Raw genomic sequence first — 26,471 nt, forward strand, 5'->3', positions numbered from 1 at the left:
TCCGGGTGTGTGTGTTCCCTGCTACGTGTGTGCACTTTTGATAGGTTAAATGGAGAGCACAAATTCTGAGTATAGGTCACCATACTTACCTATATGTCACGTCACGTAACTTTCTTTATACTTCTTTTTCTAATTATAGGGTAATAGGAATCATTTATATGTTTAATCATTCCACCAGGCCTACCGAATTTATGAACAGTAGCATCTCAAAACAAACATCATGTGATGTTGAAGATTATTCTGCAGACTCAAGACTTTATTCAGTTTACTAATGCATTTTCTCCTCTGACCTCCATTCAAACAGAGCTGCCTCTAATTTCTACCTGTTGGCGTTGAATTAACCTTGAAGGATCCTCTCCCCTAAAGGAGGACGGGCTTTGATGTAATCTGAGGAGAGGCGGTACCTGACGCATGATGTCACTGACGCGTCATGATCAGCTGCTATAATCAGCCTACGCTTGTGGTGGTGATTCCCAACGTACTCGGGTTTATCTCGAAACGTCTCACATCCACTGTTACCTCTTAGCGTATTTATATTTTAGCACAGCATATTCAGACTTTAGGACAGAAACGGCACTAGTCCAGTCGGAATCATGTCTGTAGCGGGACTGAAGAAACAATTCCACAAAGCCACTCAGGTAAGGTGCAATGGCATTGTGATTCAACGTTCTGTTGACCATTTCACGCGTGAAAATGGGTTTGCTGCAGTGCTACAGCAGACCGAGCAGCTTGTGTCCTGAATCGTAATGCGGATCTTCACGCTGAACAGTGTGTGCTGCTTTGAACGCAACGTAATAAGCTGTATAATCATATACATGCACTAACATTGATACCAACAGGCTAGTCAGATCTGTTTATGTCATCCACAACCATTTCATTTAGATGCTAGAATGAATGAATGCTCGAGAGTTTTTTTTCCGTGAGGTTTTCAATAGATGTGATTAGCACCGATGAAATTAAAACGCGTGAACATGAATATTTAAGATGCGTTACTGAAAGTTGTTACATAATAGCCCATACCCTTAAATTGACCTCAATGCCCTCTAAAGCAGTCGTGATGCTGTGACACTTCAATTCCATGATGCCCTAAGCCACTACATAGGCTTTAGTCAACAACATTGTAATGCATTTTAATTTTTCTTTTCTATTTCAATTTTATTTATTTATTTTAATAGCCTAGTGTAGTATAGTATAATATTTTTAAATATATTTTTAAGTCAGTGCTTTGCCTATATATATATATATATATATATATATATATATATATATATATATATATATATATATATATAAAGAAATGTATGTTTTGTGAATTGCTTTCTAAATTTTATTTGTGTTACATTTTAAGACATAGCAGCATTAAACCAGATTCAGTAGCAGTATGTTCTGGTGCCATCAGACTAGCCTCAGTCCCAGGTCTGTTATGTCCATCTAGTGTCCTTGCCTGAAGCTTCGCCCATGCATTGATACAGGAATGAACATTGAACACTGTTGGTTTGTTCCGGAAAGGGTTTTGGTGGAATATTCTATCATTTTAAGGAAAGTTTTGAAACCACACAACTGTTGGAACCACTGCTCTCACATGCTGAAGGCATGACCCTAGCATCCTATAATTCAAACCTGTTCCTGTTTGATTCCAAAAGAAAATCCAGGAACAAGGTTGAAACAAGGAAGTGTTTGAAAACCCTCGCCTTAACTATATGTTTTGAAGGAAATGTAAAATTCTGTGAGTTGTGGAGCTGGGTTTAAATCTCACTGTCTGACATTAAACAACATAATCTGTCTCATTCTGACCAATCGTCAGGCTCTGACATCATCAGTGCACGCTGCACAGTGGAGAGGGTGGCATGACTCAGAGCTGCTCTATAGAACAGATGGTTCCTCAAACTCACTGCTTCATCTCACAGCTTGCTGTGTGCTTTATACCCAGCCTTCATGCAATCTTGCAGTCGTGACAAAATATAGTGCCTGGAGTGATGATTTTTTTTTCCTCCCTTATTTACCTTACCTTTTTTCAGTTATGTAGAGGCAGGTTTGTCCTGTTTTACCTGTGTTATTTGGAAATTAGCTTGTATAGTAAATATTTGCCTATATTTGTTCCACAAGTATGTGAAATTACTCAAATAATCTCCAAAATATAAATAAATACTGCTTGACCTTGAGATACAATAAGCAGTCCATGTAATATTCTCAATATACTCATAATTTATCAGTAAGTGCTCTTCTCAAAATCACTCAAAAATAATTATTCATAACTGCTCAAGCTTTTTAACACTTGTTTTAGCACATCGCCTTTTTCTTGACATGGGTGGTAGTTACATAAAAGAGAAGTGAGATTTCATGGAATTTGTCTGCTCGGCATGGACATATATGGAGAGATTTTGGTTTGTTGTTTAAAAATAGACATAAATTCTATGAGCTTGTAATATAGGTTCTCTTTAACTGAGGGTTATTTTGAGCCTGCAAATAAAGTTCAGTTGCCATTTTTCTACTACATTTTTCATTTTATCACATGTAGCTTAAAGGATGTGAAGCAAAAATTGCAGATCATCTTCCTCCCATTTACCCCTAAGGTATCTGGGGATATTTAAAAGGTGTAATTTGCAAGCTGGCATTGTCATGAATGAGTTATTCCCTGTGTTTTTTCAGTCATATACAATACTGTACTTAAAAGTTTAGAAGTGTAAACTAATCCCTTGCTTTCTTTGATATAAGGCACTGCTTATGCACCACACTGTCCTAAACATGAATGATGTTTCATTCTGCTTTCTCGATTACAAATTCTAGACATTGCTTATTGCAGTGCACTTTCCTGTTTACATCTTTGTCAGCTGTACTGCATAGTGCATACTTGGCAAGCCAGTGGTTTTGAAATAATCTTTGACTTTATCGTTATTAAAGAGTACAAACTGTGATCTTTTAAATATGTTGGATATTTATATATCAAATGTAACATATTTAAATATGTCCTCTCTTTTTCTCTCTTATGAGTATTAAATATGGTTTGTGTGTTCACTGCTGTGTGTGTGCACTTTGGATGGGTTAATGCAGAGTACGGATTCTGAGTATGGGTCACCATACTTGGCTGTATGTATATATGTAAAAAATATAAATTTTATACAAATAAATTTTAGGAAGCAGATTATACTGTCTCCTAAAATGGTACTTTGAGGATAGACTGCCTTTCTAGTGTTAAACGGTTGATCTTGTATCAAGGATTAAATCAGTACAGTCCCTGAAAAACCGCATTGATGGACAACTTTAGATTAACTTGAAATGAGGACAAACAAAAAATAGTTTGTGCTAACCACCATGAGCTTTGTGCAGTGTATTTTTGATTTCAAAAGCATGCAATTATAAAAATTACAGAGACATTTAGAAACCAAAACAAACAGTATGTAATGTGAATAATTCTGCATATTGTTGGGCCTGTTGCTGCGTTTGATGTTAAGTGTGGTTGTTTACTTTTGTATGATCAGCATTTTGGAACTGTGTTGCATCGCTGTTGATCTCCAATGTAAAATCTAAAGCAAAATAAATAAATAAATGTTCAGACTTTTACAGTACAGAGAGAAGAACATGTTCCAGACAGTCATGCTTAAAAATAAAAGCTGTGAATTAATAGATGTTTGTGAACCGTCAGTACCAATGCATTTTAATAGCACTATGTGTACGTTTAGGCCATTTGCCATTTATCTGTAACACTCTGGACACATAAAAGCCACTTAATTTCAAGCACCCTAATATACTTATAGAATCTTTTGGCAGTAATTGATCTGTGTGGCAAATATCAAAATTAGATTCTGATCCTAATGAATGCTCAGTTATTGGTTTCATCTGGTTGGAGAAAAATGTTAAGGCCTTTTGGTCTAATGCAGTAAATGGATATAAATACACTAATTTGTCTTCCAAATGAAAATATCACTAATCCCATCTGCTTCCAGTTTTCTCTTTCATTTACTAACCCTCAGGTTTTCCAAAACTGTGTGTTTCTTTGTGTTGAACACAAAATAAGATATTCTAAATAATAGTTGCTATGCCCTGACTTCCATAGTATGTGGAAAAAATACTATGGAAGGCAATGGCTACTGGAAACTTTTCAACAGAAGAAAGAAACTGGTGATTAAATGATGACAGAATTTTCATTTTTGATTCCGAAGTTGGGTGAGAAATAATTTTGGCTGTTTCTTTGTAAATCTCTTTGACGTATAGCATTTCCTATACAAAGTTATAACCATGACTTTCTACCAACCTTGCTTATATTTCCCTTTTATGGTTTTCTATTCTATTCTATTCTATTCTATTCTATTCTATTCTATTCTATTCTACCAATCATTACTTAGTTGTAGTCTGATGATACCACATGCCAAGGCAGGGGCTCATCCTGCTGTTACTTAAGAGCTTTGTGAGGCTTAAAAATTACATCACCATCACAGTAACGTTTCCCACAGCATCAAAATGACACTGGATTGACGCGGGCACGTCCTTGGTATTTTATGAATATTAGGTTTGATGCCATACTGTGCTCTTCTTGCTACTCTTAGAATGTATATGAATCTCTGTATATGATGCACATCAAAAATGAGCTGCATCACTGCTGTGTCATCCTGGATTCTGTGCTCCTCTGTCTCCCTCAGCATTAAGTCATTTATGCATTCCAGTAAGGGCACCCATGTCTTCAGACACTCGTTTACAGGCTGTCCCTTGCTTTTCTTTTCTTCAATGTTCTGGAATTTTCTTTCATATGTGAATTTAAACTCTTTAAATTTAAAGATACATTTATTATTTAATTTAATATTTTTTGTATTAGATTTATTATTATTAAACATTTAGAGCACATAAAATCCATTCCCCCTGAATTCATGTCACATGTCTCCTCTATCCATCTTTATGCATGAGCTTTCTCAGCTGCCCTTAATTACACACACACGCATAATAATAGGAGAGGGATGCTGCATTCCTGGTACTGTCTGTCCAGCCCAAGGGATGTGCATGCATCTCTGCCATGCAGACAATCACAAATCAAGGGAGGACATCCTCGCATAACCTCCTTCATTTGTCCATCTATCTGTTCTATTTGTAAATCGGTAATCTTTGGTGGTTGTAATCCTGGAGGCACGGACTCAGGGGAATATTTTTAAGACCGCCTGCCTGGGGGGGGGGTGGAAATATCTCTTCTCCATGTGCTGCTGTCACATTGGGTTTCATGTGAGTGCCATCCACCTAGTCCGTAGCACAGCGCTTCCTTTTAGGTAACAAGGTTGATACGATACCTTTTGGCAAGCTCTAATTTAACCCTTGTGCGACCTTATGGACAATTTTGACTTCTTCAGTTTTGTTTTTTAGATGATTTTGGCTGTGTTAATGTCAACTTCATACATTTTGGCACAGGTGTGTATTTTTATTGGAATTTAAAAATTTAACACTCATTTCCTTTAAAGGGGTCATATGACATTGATAAAAGAACATTATGTTGTGTAGTTGGTGTAATGCAACGTTTATGCGGTTTACGTTTTAAAAAAAGTTTTCTACATACTCTACATTTATTGTTTCTCCTCTATGCACCACCTTTCTTAAACGTGTCGATTTTTACAAAGCTTATCGTTTTGAAAAACGAAGTGTACACTGATTGGCCAGCTATTCAGTGCGTTTTTATTGGCTGAATACCTCAAGCGTGTGACGGAAATGTTATGCCCCTTACCATACTGTGATGTCGTCTCCCGGGGCAGTGAGACAAAAACAATTAATCCCATTACAAACTAGGCATTTGTTGCATCCAGTGGGGACATAATTACTGATTATATTGACATATACTGTGTTTTTACATGTTGAGTTGCATATCGCACCGCGGAAACATAAAACCATGTCTGCATTTGTGATCGGAGAAACCAGGCCATTTTACCAATTAATGTTTAACATAATCATTTCAATGTGTGTGATGTATCAATGTAATTAGGACAAACACAACATAACTAAGAAGGTTTAGACATTGTGTTCATTACCATGTTCTAGCACTATCCTTCTAATAAAATGACTTTGCACAAAGTATGTTATTGTAATTAATAAATACATATTTAAAATAACAATTAAATATTTAAAATAAAATTCTAAGACTGAAGTGCAAATAAAAAGTAAAAGCAACATTGAAATGACAGATTAACAAAATAAATGGTTTACAAAACAATGTTTCACAACAGTGCAATTGAACCTGACATTATGGAGTAAAAGGAACTATGTCATCAAGGAAAGTCGTATTGTTGTCAAGGCCTAAATTCTCGCCTGTCTTGCCTTTTTGTTTGCAAAATGTATATCATCATGGGATAGCTGGTTGCCAACCTCATGATTGATGCTGCTAATTATGATAAGAGCACTTAGACATTATTGTGCCATTGAGGATCTGAGGTAGGTTTTTATAAGCTTGAACTTTAGAGAAGCTTCGCTCTGCTGATGTCACTGGGAGAGTATATGAAATGCGAGCTACTCAAAGGTTTGGGTACACCTTACAAATCCTTTTATCATGCAGGAATGCAAGTAGGTTCCAGCGCTGTGATTTTGTGTTTAGGGAGAGATTTAAGGCTTTCTTATTCCATGACAAGGTCTTCCAATCAATGTTAGACTCCCTTCCAGTGCTCCGTGTTCAACCAAGCTGATTACATTGATGCCTTATTGTTTGAGCATCAAGATTTTGAAAGTTATTTAGCACTCCAAAATTGACTCTTACTTGACCCCGGGAGCTGAAATGGTCCTGCATCATTTGGATGGCACAATCCACCACAACAGAAAAGAAAAAGGAAAAAAGAAAGAAACCTCCATTCTTTTTACAGCACTGGACTCTGGCTCATCAGTTGCTTCATAACTGAAGTGTCTCTTTGTGGTTCTTAACCTCTTCTCCTTAAGCACTGCTTGAACATTCATTTTCTCACACTTTTCGGTTGCTGTCTTGACTGCATCATTAAAGTCAGTAGGCCTGTAGCTCATGAGAGAAGTTTTTGTCTGATGGATGAGATCTACAGCAACATCCAGATCAGGGATGGAAATTAACTTTTTTTTTTTTTTTTTTTTTTTTTTGTGGTTGAGCGAACACGGGAAAAGTCCCCTGTTCAACACTGTATCCCTGAAAGAAATCTCTGCTGGCAAACTTTTACACCATCGACAAACGAATGCACAGCGTTTTTAATACATCATTTTTTACGCATCTCGTCACGCCAGAGCTGTCAAACATGTGTAGTGATACAATGTTGTTTCTACATAACTTACAACCTCCTCTACGGACACCTTGGCAATTGAATCGCCATTGCCATTGGCTAGTAATTATTTTAGTTTACTCGCCAGTCAGTCAAGCTTTATAATAAAGTATCATTTAAGAATAGAACTTTAGTAATTAGAAGTAAACTTGATAACCCAAGTAAACTTGATAACCATGTTTGAATGCTTATTAGTCGTTTTAACAGAACATTTTAACTGGACTGGTGGTGGTGGTGCTTTTTCGGTCATTCAGTGTTCCTGTAAAAAAAAAAAAAACTTGGGGAAAAAACCTAACAAAACTCCTGATAAGACTATAAAACACACTAAGGATTACTAAGGATTAATGAGCTGCTGGATTCATGAATATTAATCAGGTTTTGTGTGTTGAGTTGCTGAAATAAAAACCGGGACGATAATAGGTGAGCACCAGCCAATGAGATTGCTGTTCGCGCATTAACTCCACCCACTACCGGAAAACCCAGCTGTTCTTAAAAGCTCAAGTCTTCCATAGGAACGCCGTTATTTTGACAGGAAAATACAACAAATAATATTGTTTAAATGTAGCACATCAATTCTCTCTCTCTCTCTCTCTCTCTCTCTCTCTCTCTCTCTCTCTCTCTCTCTCTCTCTCTATGAGTGTGAGAGAAAGCGACAGCGATTTGTGCTCCTTAACACTAGAGTTTACGGTACATTATACAGGTGCGTTGCGGATCCCTCCAAGAAAAAAAAGCACCGATCATCTGACGGAGACTAGAGTCAGAAAGTGTTCGCGAGTGAAAATATCTGTGCTAAACTAGTCTCCAACTAACACACTAGCGAGTAAAATCAGAGAATTTATTAGCCATTGGCATATATAAGACATCATTTAGTAGCCAGAAGGAAGATTTAGTCGCATATGAGTGAATTACACGTGATGTAGAGGGTTGACTTACTAGACACAGAGCTAACTTCAGAAAAAGTACTTGAAGACTGGAAATAAAATGCATCCCCCAGACAGCAGTTATTAGACACGCGACCGATAATACAGTTTGTTAGTTTTCTTATTATGCCGTTAAAAACAATAAGATAAACACACACTGTCCATATATTCTAAAATGTTGCAGAATGCTGGAGGAAAGTGAATTTACCGGCGTCTGACAGAGACTTGACAGTATGCGGAAACTTGTGCGTGATAACAAATTAAACTCTTCACACGATCTTGTATATTCATACAGCTTCAAACACTGTACTGGGAACAACGCCGCCATTGTACGCGTGTTGTACACACACCAGGGATGAAAATTAACTTGTTTTTGTCCACCGGCTGGGTGAAACAGTATGCTATTTTTATTTACCCGCCACCGTGGCCGGTAGGTGAAGAGAGTTTAACCGCCACAACACAAACACACCCGCATTTGGCTGGTGGCGGGTGCTAATTTCCATCCCTGATCCAGATGCTTGGTAGCAGACTGAAGGAGTTTGCTGGTGACATTTAATTTCTCTCCGAATATTGTACCAGACAGCAAGACCGATTTGACATCTGAAGGATCCAATTCCTTCAGCGAGTGACTGGGTTTCAATCCTAACTGTTTGATCTTTAGTATTCTCTCTCACCTGTAACAGAGCCTCCCTCACCTTCTCTGGCTGGAGCTGCATGGCTCAATACTTTTCAGACGACTTTCCCATCTGATGTCACTCCAGCTTTTTAAACCGATGTCCCCATGATCTTTGAGAATAGCATATCGTTGGGGTGCAGCTGCAAAAAGAGTAAACCGTTTCTGTACAACTCCAAAGAACTACTACTACTGCCTTTTTAGCTGCATCTGCCACAACTAAGTTGAGAGTATAGGATCCACATGGAACATAAAGTGTGCATGGATTTTTTTCAAGGAGCCTGACTTGCACTCCATTGTTATAAGACTGGCCTTGACAATTACTAAAGGTATGCCTAGTCTTTTCAGGATGAGAAAGGACAACCCAGAGTCAGTGGATTCAGGAGCAACTAGGAACCCCAGAAATTATTCCTTTTATCTCTGGGCCTTTTCATAGACTGACAGTTCTAACCACCACAGACATCTGCTCAGTGTGGCTGACATCTGGTGTGCAGTCTAAGATTATCGAAAAATAGTTTGATTCTTTGATGCCAGCCATTATCATTTTGACCGGTTGATCACCAATGCAGGAGATCAGTTCATTTTGTATTGTTTTGCTGAGATCGGTTGTGTGGTTTCCTTGATTTTCAGTTATTCTGACATGCTCTCTTTAAACAGGGTCAAAGTTAGCCATGAGCTCAACCGTTTTTAAGAAATTTTCATTGTTGGGCACCATTAATTTCTCTTCAGAGCCACTGAAATCAAGGTTTCTCTCTGCAAGAGACTTAATGATTTCAATCAGTCGCAGGAGAACCTCATGCCAACGCCTCTTCTCAGCCTCTATGAGGGTTAATTGTGTACAGTCAATTGTTTGTCCTTTTTTCAAACGTAGTTACAGCTCTTTCCATGATACAACAGTTTTTATACACTCACCTAAAGCATTATTAGGAACACCTGTTCAGTTTCTCATTAATGCATTTATCTAATCAACCAATGAAGCAGTTGCTTCAATGCATTTAGGGGTGTGGCCCTGGTCAAGACAATCTCCTGAACTCCAAACTGAATGTCAGAATGGGAAAGAAAGGTGATTTAAGCAATATTGAGTGTGGCATGGTTGTTGGTGCCAGTCTGAGTATTTCACAATCTGCTGAGTTAATGGTATTTTCACGCACAACCATTTCTAGGGTTTACAAAGAATGGTGTGAAAAGGGAAAAACATCCAGTATGCAGCAGTCCTGTGGGCGAAAATGCCTTGTTGGTGCTAGAGGTCAGAGGAGAATGGGCCGACTGATTCAAGCTGATAGAAGAGCAACTTTGACTGAAATAACCACTCGTTACAACTGAGGTATGCAGCAGAGCATTTGTGAAGCCACAACAAGCATAAACTTGAAGCAGATGGGCTACAACAGCAGAAGACCCCACCGGGTACCACTCATCTCCACTACAAATAGGAAAATAGGCTACAATTTGCACAAGCTCACCAAAATTGGACAGTTGAAGACTGGAAAAATGTTGCCTGGTCTGATGAGTCTCAATTTCTGTTGAGACATTCAGATGGTCGAGTCAGATTTTGGAATTGAACATTGATCCATCATGCCTTGTTAACACTGTGCAGGCTGGTGGTGGTGTAATGGTGTGGGGGATGTTTTCTTGGCACACTTTTAGGCCCCTTAGTGCCAATTGGGCATCGTTTAAATGCCACGGCCTACCTGAGCATTGTTTCTGACCATGTCCATCCCTTTATGACCACCATGTACCCATCCTCTGATGGCTACTTCCAACAGGATAATGCACCATGTCATAAAGCTTGAATCATTTCAAATTGGATTCTTGAAAATGACAATGAGTTCACTGTACTAAAATGGCCCCCACAGTCACCAGATCTCAACCCAATAGAGCATCTTTGGGATGTGGTGGAACAGGAGCTTTGTGCCCTGGATGTGCATCCCACAAATCTCAATCAACTGCAAGATGCTATCCTATCAATATGGGCCAACATTTCTAAAGAAAGCTTTCAGCACCTTGTTGAATCAATGCCAGAAGGCAAAAGGGGGTCAAAAACACATTATTAGTATGGTGTTCCTAATAATCCTTTAGGTGAGTGTATGTGATTTATTTATGAAGACCCCTTTGAAAACAATTTGCAACACCAGCAAAAAACTGTATCAGTTTTCGTGGACTAAACAAGCCAGGAATGTCTGAATTCGCCCAATTAACAAGGAGCAGAAATGGGAATGAAAACTTCTTCCATCTTGTCTTTTTGAAAATTGAAGGTTAAGATTCAAATCACTTGGTCCCCTAATAACTAAATAAGCCCTTTCTCTATCTGTCAAGACTTCAGGCCAGTCAGCTGGATCTGATGAAAGAGCTGAAATGTTTGCAAAGCAATAAGCTCCTTCTGTGAATTCATGGCACTGGAGGGGGAGAGGCAGTGGCAACGCCGCTGGAGGGCGACATGGAGGCAAGAGCACAGGAGTGCGACGTAGTGGAAAGAGCACTGGAAGGTGACGTAGTGGCAAGAGCACTTGAGGGCGACGTAGTGGCAACAGATAAGCTGGAAGGAGAGGTGAAGGAAGCAAGACCAAAGGAGTCTGAAGCAGATGCAACACTGTCATGTGAGGTAGTGGCAAATGATTCACATCATAGATGGGGAAAAAGAAGTACATTTCCTCAGCTTTCTCTGGTTTCTATTGTTTTATTTTTATTTTCATTTTAATATTACTTTAAAAAAGGATAAACATTTTAGTATTTAAATTACGTGATCTGGATAGGAAAGTGATTTAACTGACCTGCATTTTCATTAAATGACTGTACATTCTTTGGAAAATACTTTAAAAGTGATCCTTAAATGCCAGTCAGTTTTAGCATTTACTAATACATTATTAAAATCAAAAGTTGTATTTGTTAGTATTATTTAATAAACCCAAGCTAACATGATTAGTTTTTATATATATATATATATATATATATATATATATATATATATATATATATATATATATATATATATATATATCACTAATGAAGCCAACTTATAACAAACCTTTATCCTGACCCTATTGGCAGAATATTTTTTTATCCTTGTTTTAAGTGTAAAGATCAATGAGTCAATGTATTTTTTTACTCATATATTATACATGTATAGCTGCACGAGAAAAGAAAAAAAAGATTAGAAGTACATTTACAATATGCAGAAACAACAGTACAGCTTATGTGACCCTGATGGCCCACTATTGTGTATTTTATATATATATAGTGCTGTCTCTTGCACAACTCACAAGCAAACTTCATCTGAACGCATGGCCTAATGGCCGCGGGGCCCTATGCAACCGCTTATATCGCTTATTAGAAAGGGCCAGCACTGGGAGAAATGATAAACAACAAGCTCTATTCTACACAGCTCAAAACTCACGTCTCAGAGTGAGCGGCGGTCGGCAGACTTGATAACAGTGTGGCTGGCGGGCTTGCTGCAATCACATGTGACGACCACGGGGTGGACTCTGCTTCATACTCCGTGAAAGCCGATCTGGCGATGCACTGCGCGAAGTTGATGTATTTCCTCCGCGAACAGTATGGATCAGCTCTAGGCATGATGAAGCAGATATAATAAATAAAATAATAATAATTCTATTATAAAATCTTAATTATTACTTTCTTTCTTTTTTACTAGCTGGTTTCATTTTTTCAAGTTTGGCAAATAAAACTTATGTATGTTTATAGGCTCATTTAGATAAATTATGCAGCTATAATTGTGTGGGGATGTTGGTGTGGATGTCAGAGTATGGTTTGTACAGTATGTGTCCTAAATAAAATAAAAAATAAAAATGTTTTTGTTCCTGTAATGTTAATGAGAGAGAAATTATACTCTACTGTGAATCACAAATTTCACCACTGTGTATGCCAGTGGAGCTTTGCTGGAATCTAATTGAAAAAGTTTGGTATTGCACCCATACAAAATCTTACTAAAAGCATTTTTTGAGATCTCAACTTCAAATTTGGATCACAACTTTTTTTATATTTATGGCTTTGATTTTCTATCAATATCTGAGTTCAAAATGTTTTATAAAAAACCATTGTGTGTACGGCATAATGTCCATGTTTAGAAAGGAAATAAAAACATCTTCAAAGTAGTCCATGTGACATCAGAGGGTCAGTTAGAATTTTTTGGAGCATCGAAAATACATTTTGGTCCAAGAATAGCAAAAATTACGACTTTACTCAGCATTGTTTTCTCTTCCGTGTCTGTTGTGAGCGAGTTCAAAACACTGCAGTTTAGTGATATCCGGTTTGCGAACGAATCACTCGACGTAACCGGATCTTCATGAACCAGTTCACCGAATCGAACTTAATCGTTTGAAATAGTCCGCGTCTCCAATAAGCATTAATCCACAAATGACTTAAGCTGTTAACTTTTTTTAATGTGGCTGACACTCCCTCTGAGTTAAAACAAACCAATATCCCGGAGTAATTCATGTACTCAAGCAGTACACTGACTGAACTGCTGTGAAGAGAGTATTACATTTTATGACATTTGATATTTTTGTCCTCTGAGGACTATTTGTAACTTTTTTTTCTTTTTTGATTCACAATGGTTAATCCTTTACATGTATAATTACAGACATATTCTGTACCTGAGTATATTCTAAATTGCAATATATTAAAGTTAGGACAATTTGAATTCCATTTTAATTGTAATGGGTTATAAAATGGTTAATGGGGAGTGGACCACTGTTAACTTGGTCTTTCTGCAATCTATCATTTAAATAAAAAGGAACCACATTTCTAAGAATTTTCCTAACAAATAACAAATGTGTGTGTTTCCTAAAAGAATCGTTAGCTAACTATGCTCCAAAGTTCACAATGTAGTTCAATGTTTTGCTGTTTCCCAAAACCATAGTTTCAACAAGCATTTGCAAACAGCATAACAAATGTATTTGGTTGGATACAGCTCTTGGCCTATGATTAAAAGCATAGTGCCTTGTTAGAATGATATGTGGACTTGATAAAGCCTTTGCCAACAATAAGCAAGCTAACACACAGTAAATACTTTCATTCCATTTAAATAGTTTTATTACTATTTGTTTGCATAATTCATGGGGTTATTATTAAAGAGTTCCATGAATTGCATATGCATTTCAGGCATCTTCACTTAAAACCCATAAAATATCTGATTGACCCATTCAATTTGAGCTCATAGTGTTTCAATTATGACATCTATTTGCCCATATTTTAAAGATACATAAGCAGTTATTCAGTTATTAATCTAAATTGTTTTAAATAGATTTTTAAATAGAATAGTTAAGTTAGTATCTTACAAAAGTGGCATTTATGAAAATATGTTGGGGGCTATCTTACTAAATTAGAAAATGTTTATTTTTAATTCCCTTAACACACCATCACACTGCACATGCATAAATATGGGTGTTATAATTGGAAGTAAATGCAAATTTGTCTTAAGGGGGGGTATCATTAAACATCACCTTAAGATAATTAATAGCATAGTAATATTATTAAAATGTATTATTTCAAGATTGTATTTTGAGACTGTTATGACCAATTATTTTGAAAGTCTGGTAGGTCGCTGTTTCCCATCCAGCTATATTACTCACAGCTTTTTTTTTTCTTCTTCTTCTTTCTTTTTCTTTTTATGTGGGAGTAATCTCAGAGAAAAAAGCCTTTCTTTTCAAAGAAGATTAAGCAGATTAAGTCAGTGTATCTCAAGGGTGTATAATCATATGTCCTCTTTTCAGAGTTCCTAGCTTCTTGAATGATTGGCCTGAGCTACACAGGTGTGTGTGTGTGTGTGTGTGCGCGCGTGCGTGTACCTCCTTTGGTATATAAATCTGTATATGTTCATCATTGTTTGCTGAATGATGATTTTGATTTAAATAAAAAAAAATGTGCAGGATCCTTATTTGAAATGTTGCATGAATCAAATTACAAATAAAATATGAAAATTTTGTACTATTAAAAATGAAGATAAAAAAAATGAAAACATTTAGTCTGTGAACTGTTTTTATTTGTTGTAATTCCAATTAAAATTCCAATTTAATTGTAATTCCAATTAAGGTTTATATTCTGATTAAGATTTTATTTTGAAACGGATGTTTAGTTGCGAAGTAAATTGTAAAGCTACTGGAGTATTTCTGTATATACATGGTAATCAGCATTTATCAAATGAACCTGCTTAATATTAATTTTCATTTCCTGAGCATTAACAGACTAGGATTAATGATGAATTAGGAAAAGTAGGCCAGTGATAATTTTAAATAAGCTAATGGTATGGTGCTGTCACCCATCTGTACCATTTCTTTTTTAATGAAATGCCGTGGGTCAACAGAGATTAAACACCTTCGCTATGCTTTCCATTAAAAATGTATTCATTCTTTCATGAACTGCCAGATCTCGACAGGTAATTCATTGAGAAATTCACCCAAATGAAAGATCATCTTTGATATTAAAGTGAAGTTCATTGCTGAATCAATCTGATTTAATTTGTTTGTAATTCATAATGAATTCATTGGCTGTAGTTAAAGTGAACTGTTTATTTATTTTGAATTGTAGGAAGCTGCTTCTAAGGTGTTTTTAATAGTACAATAAAAAAATGTATTTAATGTACTTCACTTTAATTTATGTAATTTTATTATACTATTGTTGATGTAATTTTTATGTGAGCTAATACTCTGTAGTCCAATAAATGTGATCTGTTAAATCTACTATGTCCACATTTGTATTACATGTCAAGTTAAAAGTAGCTCACAGTAGATGAAAGCATTTCAAAACCTACCTTAAGGTTCATCAGCTTCAGCAAAACAGACTTATTGAAAGAGTCTCCACTGGCCTCACAGTCATAAATTCACTTCTACTCGGTGTTGCTCTACAGTTTACTTGGCCCATTTATTTTAGATACCTTTTAAGTATGCTTGACTCTTATTTCTCTCATTCTATATAGTTTACTTCATTAGAATCCCCTCCTTCTTGTGATTCTTTGTAATACTAAGTATTTTTTAATTGCAATAAGATGTGTAGTAATTCATTGGTATTGAAAATATTCTAATTTAAATATCTGTATGAAATTGGCCAATTTTGAGTTATTCTCACCATATAATACTTGGCAGCCACATTCTTCCAGTCCCTTGGGATGTCTTAGTATCTTTGCCCTCAAATCTTCTTAACACAGTAGCAGCTCAATCTTTAGCAAGAAGATGTCCTGATTAAGTTTGTAACTTTGAGTAAAGCCTGTGGCACAGACAAACTTTTGGCATATACGGCAAGTCTTTGACTTGGTGTATTTGTAGAAGTACAAAGTCTTCAGAAAGAAAATGTTTGAATGTTTAATGCTCTGGAATAAAGTACTATATTGATAATGGTTTTATGCAAAGTTTATGAAATGCAAAGTACGTCAGAAGTACAGTATATTAAATAACTGATTTAATTTAAATATACAGCTAGTTAAAATTAAATATTGTTTATTTTTAGCATCAAATTGGATTAGTGGATTACTAATGTGTCAAATTAGCTTTCTGCTGAGGTGCTATTTTTAGCATTTGGGCCCTACTACATTGATCACAGGTAGTGCCCTGTGCACAAAATATTGTTTTGCACTGTATTAATGGTAGTTCATATTTCTGACGGCCAGTACATACCAACTTTTAAGGATTATTTTGTGCCGTTAGTTTCTCATGAATAAATTCTACTTGATATTCTACAATGGCCTTATATGAGTGAAATATTTAAGACCTCACTTTCAGATTTTTCTCATTTATTTATTTATTTATTTATTTATTGTTTTTGTTTTAATACAGCATATTGCAATGGTGTACAAGTTTAAGATGTGTTTGGGCAAAATTTCTGGTATGTTATGTATATGCCCTACAGAGCAAGAGTTTTTAAGTGTAGGGGTCCTTGGGAAATTTGAAGGAAAAGGAAAAATATTTCAAGAAAATTTATTATTCTGGTCAAAATTCCGAATTAAGTACAAAGCCTAAAACTGTCCTGTCTTATTTTGCAGAGAGTTAGTGAAAAGGTCGGAGGGGCAGAGGGAACTAAATTAGATTTAGACTTCATGGAAATGGAAAAGGTAAGTCTCCTGCAGAGATGTGATTCTCATTCAAGAATCATAGCGATGAGCATTTGGTTGGTTGTTTATTAGAAGTTTCTCATTTTTGAAGGTGTTATTAGGTCATCTATTGACATTAAATTCTAGCACCACCTATTTAAGTGAGAATAAATTGAGTTTGTTTAGAAATGTGTATTTTAGAGTGACTTTTATAAAGATAAAAACACCGGAATGGATAGATGGTGACAGAATGGATAAGTGAGCAACTTCTGGGGTCTGTAGGCTACAAATTATATATATATATATATATATATATATATATATATATATATATATATATATATATATATATATATATATATATATATATATATATATAGTACAGACCAAAAGTTTGGAAAATTACTACTTTTAATGTTTTTGAAAGAAGTTTCTTCTGCTCATCAAGCCTGCATTTATTTGATCAAAAATACAGGAAAGAAATTGAATATTGTGATATAACAATTTAAAATAATTGTTTTTAAATTTATTATACTTTAAATTATCATTTATTTCAGTGATGCAAAGCTGAATTTTTAGGATCATGATCACATGATCCTTTAGAAATCATTCTAATATGATGATTCATTATCAAAGTTGGAAACAGTTCTGCTGCTTAATATTTTTTCAGAACATGTGATAATTTTTAAGGATACTTTGAATAAAAAGTAAAAAAAATGTAAAAAAAAAAAAAGCTATGTTTTTTAAATGTCTTTTTGCTTTTTGTTAATATTTGACTTTTATTTATTCTGTTTTCTCCATTAAGATAGGCTTGCTGGTGTCATGTTTTTACAGCGATATCGTTGACTTGATTGCAAATGATTGCACAGATACTTTTTATACTGAACTGAGATGATGACATCACTGAATTCAATGATGAACTGCCTTTACCTGTCATTTTGCATTATTTACACAGTGTTTTCCTAATGAATGTTGTTCAGTTGCTTTGATGCAATCTTTTTTGTTTAAAGCGCTATATAAATAAAGTTGACTTGACTTGACATGTCACTAATATAAATATAATGTATTCTATTTTTGTATCTTTTCATCTTTACCATTACATAGAAAGTTGACGTCACCACAAGGGCTGTGATGGACATTATGACCAAGACAACGGAGTACCTACAGCCCAATCCAGGTGAATGTGAATAATAAATCGTAATATTATATCCCTAGCTTAATTTTTTTATATATATATCTCTCTAATGTACATCACATTCATGTTTTTGTGCTTTCTTTTTTGTTTCTTGTTTATTCAGCAACTCGTGCCAAAATGAGTATGATGAGCTCCATGTCTAAAATCCGTGGGGGGGATAAAGGTCCTGGCTACACACAGACTGAAGTCATCCTGGCAGAGTCCATGCAAAAGTTTGGGAGGGAACTCGGGGAGGAATCCAGCTTTGGTAATGCTTGATTTGCTATAAACATACATAATGTCGGAACTTTTAACCTTGTGGGCAGCTCTTCTACATATAGTGCAGTATTAACACAATGTAAACTGCCTTATTCCAAAATCATTTTTATCAACAAGCTCTTTTACTGTAATGGTTACTTAGTTTAGAGATGGTGTGTTAATATTTAAATGTTTAAGCCCTGTAGATCGTTTTGGTACTTAAATTGTTACAAGTATTCTTCTTGGTTCAGTTTGACTTCACAGATCTGCATTTCCAAAACTGTACCAAAATGTTTATGTAAGTCGCGTGAGTAATACTGTCAGAGTACAGGTGTTTAAGTTGTTCAATTATCATCCATCAAGATGGATTGACAAGTTATAAACTGTGGGCTTATTGTAGCTTTTTTTGTAGCTGTCGTTGCACATACAATGTATCTGTCATTCCCACTTGAATTGATCAGTTAGAGTGAGAGTCAAGAGAAGAACAGCAATTAGACTACATTAAGATAAAGAGGTGCTCTTTGGTTTCAACTGCGATAAGTAATGTGCTCGCTCACTCACAGAATCAGAGACTGCTGCCTTTTACATAATCTGTTTCCCATTATTAATTATGACAGCTTCATTTGTTGTCTGATTGATGTCTCACTACAACTGAACCATTTTAGGAATGTGGTTGGCTGAATTGACTGTATGGCAGGGATGCTTAACATCTTGCCAGCAGGCAAAATCTGGCCCATGACAAGGTTATTAATGACCCACAACCACAATCCAGACTGTTTTGACAATGTAGTTGCCGTTTTTGTGGCTGCACCACATGGACAATGCAGCAGGATAAATCAGAATACTCTCATTTATAATAAATGAAGCTGTCTATGATGCAAGAGAGCAGTTATAGCATGCATGTAAAGAGCTGCTTAACAAAGCCGCTCAGACAAAACCTAGATGCTTGCTCTCAATCTCCCATTAAAATAAAGTAATCTGCCTACATTCTAAGAATTTATGATAGCGATTTAGTCTTTTGTGCACGTTGCTTACTTGCATGCAATTAAATGACATTTAATTGGTAGAGAAATCAGATTAAATTATAGAAGGTTTTGAAATTCAAAAACTCATTGCATTTTTTTAATCCTCATCAAACAAAGCTTGAGAATATAAGCAAATCATTTATTCACTGACTGGTGCGTAGTGACATACTGGTTGCAGCATATGCACATGCCTAATAATGTGGAAATTGGCAGGAAAGAATTGTTAATAGAGTTGAAAGTGTTGTTTTAATTGATAACAGCAGTCAAATATGAACATACTGGAAGCTTTTAAGTGAAGTTATATAAAAATAAATTTGCCATGTTTGAAAACCATTTGACTGTATATTCTAGAAAATAAAAAGAGGGTTTGTTAAAAATAGACCAGCACTACGTGTTTTGAAAAATAAATTGTTTTAAGAAATGGCTGTGATTGCTGAAAAATTTAAAGCCAACCTTAAAATCAAGTAATCTATAATTACCATAACCAGATCTATTAGTTTTGTGTTAGTAAAGGAATAAACTAAAAACCACTTCATTCAGTGCATTGGATTCTCACTGATTTGCTCTTAAAAGATACAACTATATTATAGAGAGAGATGTAATGTATACTTGTGTTTTACAGGTCTGGCTCTGATCGATGTTGGAGAAGCCATGCGAGAGCTAGGTGAAGTTAAAGATGCTCTAGACATGGAGGTCAAGCAAAACTTTATTGATCCCTTGCAGAATATGCATGATAAAGACTTAAAAGAAATCCAGGTGAGATATAAGAAATTATAGCAATGAACCCCCCAAAACCAGTGCTTTTGAGATTAGACCAGTCATCCTGTATGTACTCATCCTTTTATGACCTGTTAATGGAAAATTCACAGTCGTGTTCCTTTTGCATGCAGTATTTCAGTGTTAAAATCAGTTTTATTCACTAACCTTCCACCAATACAGTCTAATCTGCCACTTAAAGGCTCTAAAATAGCACTAAACTGCATTCAAATTAAGTCATTGTCATACCATATTATTAATTGTGGCAGTTTAGAGAAGACATTGCAGTATCACTTTTGGAAAGTTGTTACAGTGTCACTGATCAGTTAATTTCAACCTTGACAGTTTAGGTGGCAGATTTAAGTGTGGATTGTTTCATGAACTTGGCACAAATAGGTTGCTGGATGACGGATGGCTGGGGCTGTTATAAAATGTACTGGAAGCAGCTTGAGATTAAATGGGGCTAAATCTCATTTCAAACACATCAGCAAAAATGACTCATTAAATTCTAAGGTCAGAGAAAGGAGAACTAAATGGTCCTAAAAATCTGTCATAACTGTATTTGGATGACTGCAATGTCTATACTAACAATATCTGAAGTGAATATAAACAATAAAAATGTATGTATGACCTCTTTAAATACAAAACATTCTCCCATGTCAGTCACTGATATTTAGCTAATTAATAATTTTGGATCCGCTTTAGTTGAGGCTACAGATTTTAGATTTAAATGTCCTTGTGATTTATTACATTATAGTGAGAATATTCCGCAGAAGTCATAGGGCAGGGTTCCTCAATTAATTTTCGCAGAGGGCTGAATTCTGCCAACAATACCAAGCCACTGACATATTATTATTATTATTATGATTATTATTATTATTATTATTGTTGTTGTTATTATTATTGTTGTTATTATTATTATTATTGTTGTTATTATAATTATTATTATTATTACAATTACTATTATTTTATTATTGTTGCTTTTTGTTAAAATAATAAAAAAGATGGTCTCAAGATAAATATTCAAAATTTCACCCCAAGTAGTCAGTTTTATTCAAACATATATGAACATTTCTGCATTTAGAAACAGAAGAGCTTTGCCTGTTGAATATTTAAAAAAACAAATGAACAAACAAAAGATCTCGATCTCAATGTCTGCCGTGCAAATCAACTGTTCCTGCTCATCTCCAGACTGGATCTCTTCTCTCCATTTTCCCTAATTACAGATTCAATTATTAGGTCTGTCAGCATTAATATTTGTATACTTAAATCTTGGTTGGGATCAAGCTGTAACACCATGCGTCCCAACCAGATATGACAACGCGATAAAAAGTATATTTCCCATGTAGTTTTTGCCCTTACCATTCATGACAGTGATGTGACTAAGCGACACGAAATTATATTTTAGAAATGTTTTTTTATGCAGGAACAACATACAAAATATGACAACGATAACCTCAGGCGATGATTATATGCTTTATTTAATGTGAAAAGTGTCTAATGCGAGTTTGAATAATATTTCGCGGCATCTTTAGACGTGTTGAAAGCAACAATAGATATTTTACCTCAGATCTTAAAATTAAATTAGCCGAAAGCAACCTTACGTTAAAACTGCGAACTCACTGCGAAATAACATCCCTAACAAAGATGGTATTACTCACTCACTCTAAACTGTTCAGTCCTTTCACAACTGAATCATCTATACACTGGACTCGACAAAAGCATTGCGAATCATTTAAATTTTGTCATCACGTCATAAATAGACAGAGTCAGCAGTTTTCAGTCGGGGGTTTGGCTTGCCATGCTACACCACATCCGGTGTAGACAGCATCACCGATTATAATAAGTTATATTTTATTCTGTTGCATCACACCGTGCCACTCGCGTCTGGTGTAGACACTATGTAAGTTAATTTCGCTTTCTGATGCTGCTTTTGGATTTTCATGCCACATTATTTGAAATTAGAAATCATTTTTCTCTCACGGGTCCCTACTGAGGAACCCTGTCATAGGGTGTTTGATCATACTTTGTCACAGCTGTTGATGGAGACAGTATAACTGAATGCATCACTAGAGGTCAGTAACTGAACATATTTTGTATATTGCATATTTTTCTATTATGACAGCATCACCTGAAGAAGTTGGAAGGCCGACGGTTGGACTTTGACTATAAGAAGAAAAGGCAAGGAAAAGTCACAGAAGATGAGATCAAACAGGCCTTGGAGAAGTTTGATGACTCAAAGGAGGTTGCCGAACAAAGCATGTTTAACCTTCTGGAGAGTGATGTAAGCTCTGTGGCCTGACCGGTGCTTGCCCTTGTTCACAATCCATTTCATGCTTCTGTAGAGTTTCATTTTACTTTTATCTGTCCCAATTTCCAACGAGTCTTCCCACTACACCTTTCCTTTTATTCTGAAGTAATAACCCACAGTAAGTCACAGGATTCATTTGTTTTCATTGATCAGTTCATCTTACACAATGGCTATGTCTACATGGTTAATAGTCTGTTTACCACCAGTAATCAAAGTAAGAATTTAGTTTATGACATGGGCAAACATTTTATTAGTCCCGTCTACATGATACTTGCCACTATTTAGACCATTTGCTAAGAGGTGTAATGTTTTTGCTTTAAAATAGGCAGCCTTCAAGCATTCCTGTGTACACGGACCTGTTCGCCAGTTCTAGGGTACACGGTCTCCCTCATTCTGCATAAGTCACACTTCTGGGGAGCTCAGGAAACTGAGTTCATGCTTACAGCTTTACATAACATGGGCATCATGTGTTTTATTGATGCTCGGAAACACTAGAATTGACAATGCTTCGGGCACATTTCTGAACATCAGTGTACATGATGCCAATAAAGTGTGGCTTCTTCTGTTCAAGCATGTTATCGAAACCCATGCATGAGCATATAGGCAGATTAAAAAAACAATACTCAACATATTAACACACATTTACTGTGATCCATGGTTACTCTGAGATAATGATTACATTCATATTTAGTGTTTACACAAGCTTGCAATACTTTTGTGCTGCCTTTACTGCATTATAATGGTGCATGTAAATGTAGCCATTGTTTGTTAGTCTTGACCTTCATGTACAATCAGTATGGCATTATTTGCTTTCATGCGTAATATTTGTTGATGTTCTAACTGTGTTTCTGCAGATTGAACAAGTGAGTCAGCTTTCTGCTCTGGTCCAAGCTCAGGTGAACTACCACAGACAGGCCACAGAGATCCTTCAGCAGCTGTCCAGCAAGTTAGAGGACAGGTCTGTATTCTGGAATAAATCCTAAATCCTAAATCTAGTTTAATGTAACAGAAGATCTCCCTTCTCACAAAAAAACTATGCAGTTACTGTCATCTGTTCTAAATAGTTAAAGTATGTTTATGAAAATTCATTTTACTGTCCATTTCATGTTATTACTTGTACAAACAGTTTTTGACAATTGCATACATATGATCTGTCCTTACAATTATGTTTTACCCTATAAAAAGCTGCTAAATGATTAGCTTTTAAACACGCCAACTACACATAGAAGTAATGTAAAACACAAATGTTTTACAAATGTAAAACACTACAGTCTTCTTTTGCATGTTCAGAGTGCAGTGCAGTGCGCAAAATTTTGCTTGCTCTGTACATTATTTATGCTTAATTATGTATTTACACTGTAAACAGAAATTATTTCTAAGTGCACAAATTTACAAATGCGGTTTGTACACATGAGCACTAATTGTAATTGGAAAATTGGGGTGACATTTTGAATGGCACTGTTTCCAAATGAAACACGAGAGCTCTTATTTCTTAAATGATGTGTGTAATGTAGAGAACAGATTTTTAATAATGAATATAGTCATTAGGAAAAAAAAGTGACTTTATAAGTGTTTGTTTTATTTCAATTGCATTTAATTCGGTTCATTGCCTTGGTTCATAGCAGTTGATTTTGGCGTTTGTTAATCTGTCAGAGGTAGCCTGTGGGGGGGCCTTCACACAGGATGCCTTTTTGTAACCCACTTGCTCCTGGGTGTTGCAGTGCATCTTGCTGTATTGCATCACATCTCACATCAAGAATATCACATTTCTCAGACACTGTGTGAAGGTAAAAATAGTTCAGCACATCTAGAGACCCCATTCAGTTCCATTCTGTTGCCCTCCATCTGTATTTGAACACGAAAACATCCTGTGTGAATGACCCCCAACTGTTCTCGATAGGTATGGTTTGGCAAAGCACGTTAGTTGCCTGTTGTGGCAACTGATGAAATTCTGACTATGAAATTTAGGCTTCCTCAGAAGGGGGAACATTTCTTAAAATAAAATTGTCTTATTTTAAATGTGTTTTAGTTGCAGGAGTGATTAATTGTTCATTTTTAAATGTTATTTTGTGATTTTTAAAAATTATTAATTGTGATCATTTGTTTTTTATTTTATCACTTTTTTGGGGGGACAGAATAAGAGAGACTTCTAATAAGCCAAGAAGAGAGTATGTCCCCAAACCTCGTACTTCCATTGATTTCAGTGAGAATCACAATGGGAACAGTGGGCACAGTGGCCCTTCCAGGTCACCAGGTAAGCCAATAATATAATTAAAGCTGTGAAATGGAAGATAAAAAAAAAATTTCTGTTCTGTAAAGAATCCTTTTTTTCTTCTTCTTTTTTCTTTTTTTTACAGCTCCAATGGACCAGCCTTGCTGTCGGGCACTTTATGATTTCGACCCTGAAAATGAGGGTGAGCTAGGTTTCAAGGAAGGTGACATCATCACCTTAAGCAGCAAGATTGATGACAACTGGTATGAAGGAGTGATCAATGGGCAATCTGGCTTCTTCCCTGTCAATTATGTAGATATCCTGGTAGCTTTACCCCAGTAAGTCTTATGCATGTACCCAAATCATGACCCAACCAATCAAACCACTTCTTCTGCAAGAAGAGAAAATAACCAAAACAAACCGCACAAACAGCTCTGTGGTATTTGCTCATAGGAAATAAGCAACAAAATCATTTGAGTGGTCTTTCGTAAATATAATTCCTGACTTTGAATGCCACCACTTTGTTGTATTAATTTAATTAAGGTTGATCTGACCTCTGCATTGCCTGCTGCTATTCCTCCTGTACTTTCAGACATTGTTCATTTTTGCCTGTTTCCATTTGCAACAGCAAGCCTTGAATTGGTCTCTTTATCCAAACCCTTTTAAAAAAAACATCTGCAATAAAATAAGAAAATGTGTTTTAGTTTTTACGTTCTGAGCATAATGTATTTATGAAAAGTTATTTGAAGAATAATGATTAAGGTGATGTGAAGTATTAAACATTTTAAGGATTTTTTTTTTTCTTTGAAATTGCAATAGTTGCAAAAACAACTTCCTGTTCATAGTGTGAAATGTTCCAATGTTTCTTTAATGTCCTAAAATACATTGTAGCCTTTATGTGGTGGTAGATTTAACTATTTAAATAGATTAATATTTCGCAACAGAGAAAAAAATTGAGACAAGGAAAGTTAAGCAGATCATTTCTTTGTTTTTACAGTGTGTCATTTATCTATCATGTAACATTCTGTACGGTCCATGAATCCAGTGGGCATTTTCAAGCTTTCATATCACATTCCATAGATGGTAAACTGGTCACTAAAAGGTAACCCTTTTGTGTGTGTGTTACTATATGCCTGTATACGAGTATGTTATCTGAACCTATGAAACTGTGCATATCAAACATTTTTCATGTATTTTTCTTTTCCTTTTGTAAAGGTGAAGTGTGTCGTTTTTGTGCTAGTAATCACAACAAACAAAACTGTAAAGAAATTACATCAAAAACGGGTTTTCCAGACAGTAAGTGTCACAGAGCAACAGTTTTTAAACTCTTTAAGGATCTGATTAATACATGGTTGTTTCACCTCATCATTAAACTGGAAGTATTTTAACCTCACAAAAATTGCACGCGTCACCTGGTGTCAGATTTAAGGCATGGATTAATTTCTGACTGTAAATGATGTATAATTTGGCCTAATATTTCCACAGACAGAATAAGAAAATTTAAGTGAGTTTAGTTGATGCATTTATTATTGTCAAATCGAAGATCCCTTTATATTTTAAAAATAAAATGACCTTATCTTGTATTGGCAGGACATTCCAATATTTTTTCAATTGTTGTTTATCCTCAGTGAGGTCTGTACAGTCATTTTTGTGTTTTATTTCCTATTTGTGTACAGTCACGTAACTATAGTACCATGTGTTACTTTTGGATCAGTGTTAAAGCATTTACCACTAGATATAAAATAGACACTGGATATTTATTAAAGTGCTGCATATCAACTCCAGCATGAATTTTCAGTAACTCATCTGAATTGTTAGGCTTGTTCTGGAAATGAAAAATAGTGCAACTAAAATAAAAAA

At 35.6% G+C, this 26,471-nt stretch overlaps 1 protein-coding gene across 1 annotated transcript; it reads left to right on the forward strand.

Moving 5' to 3' along the window:
* The first annotated feature begins 416 nt into the window (after positions 1–416).
* sh3gl2a (SH3 domain containing GRB2 like 2a, endophilin A1) lies at positions 417–26,471 on the forward strand. Its single transcript, XM_026204411.1, has 9 exons — positions 417–638; positions 16,828–16,896; positions 17,980–18,052; positions 18,174–18,317; positions 19,955–20,088; positions 22,214–22,372; positions 23,254–23,357; positions 24,535–24,653; positions 24,757–26,471. Exons 1-9 carry the CDS (start codon positions 594–596, stop codon positions 24,951–24,953), a joined length of 1,044 nt encoding a protein of 347 aa, XP_026060196.1. The 5' UTR covers positions 417–593; the 3' UTR covers positions 24,954–26,471.

Source organism: Carassius auratus, chromosome 26 (genome assembly GCF_003368295.1).
Source record: "Carassius auratus strain Wakin chromosome 26, ASM336829v1, whole genome shotgun sequence".
In the NCBI taxonomy this organism is placed as follows: Eukaryota; Metazoa; Chordata; class Actinopteri; order Cypriniformes; family Cyprinidae; genus Carassius; species Carassius auratus.

Coding starts and splice junctions, on each gene's coding strand:
- sh3gl2a (XM_026204411.1), top strand. CDS start 594: ATGTCTGTAGCGGGACTGAAGAAACAATTCCACAAAGCCACTCAG. Junction 20,089..22,213: donor AAGACTTAAAAGAAATCCAG/GTGAGATATAAG, acceptor CTATTATGACAG/CATCACCTGAAGAAGTTGGA. Junction 24,654..24,756: donor TGGCCCTTCCAGGTCACCAG/GTAAGCCAATAA, acceptor TTTTTTTTACAG/CTCCAATGGACCAGCCTTGC.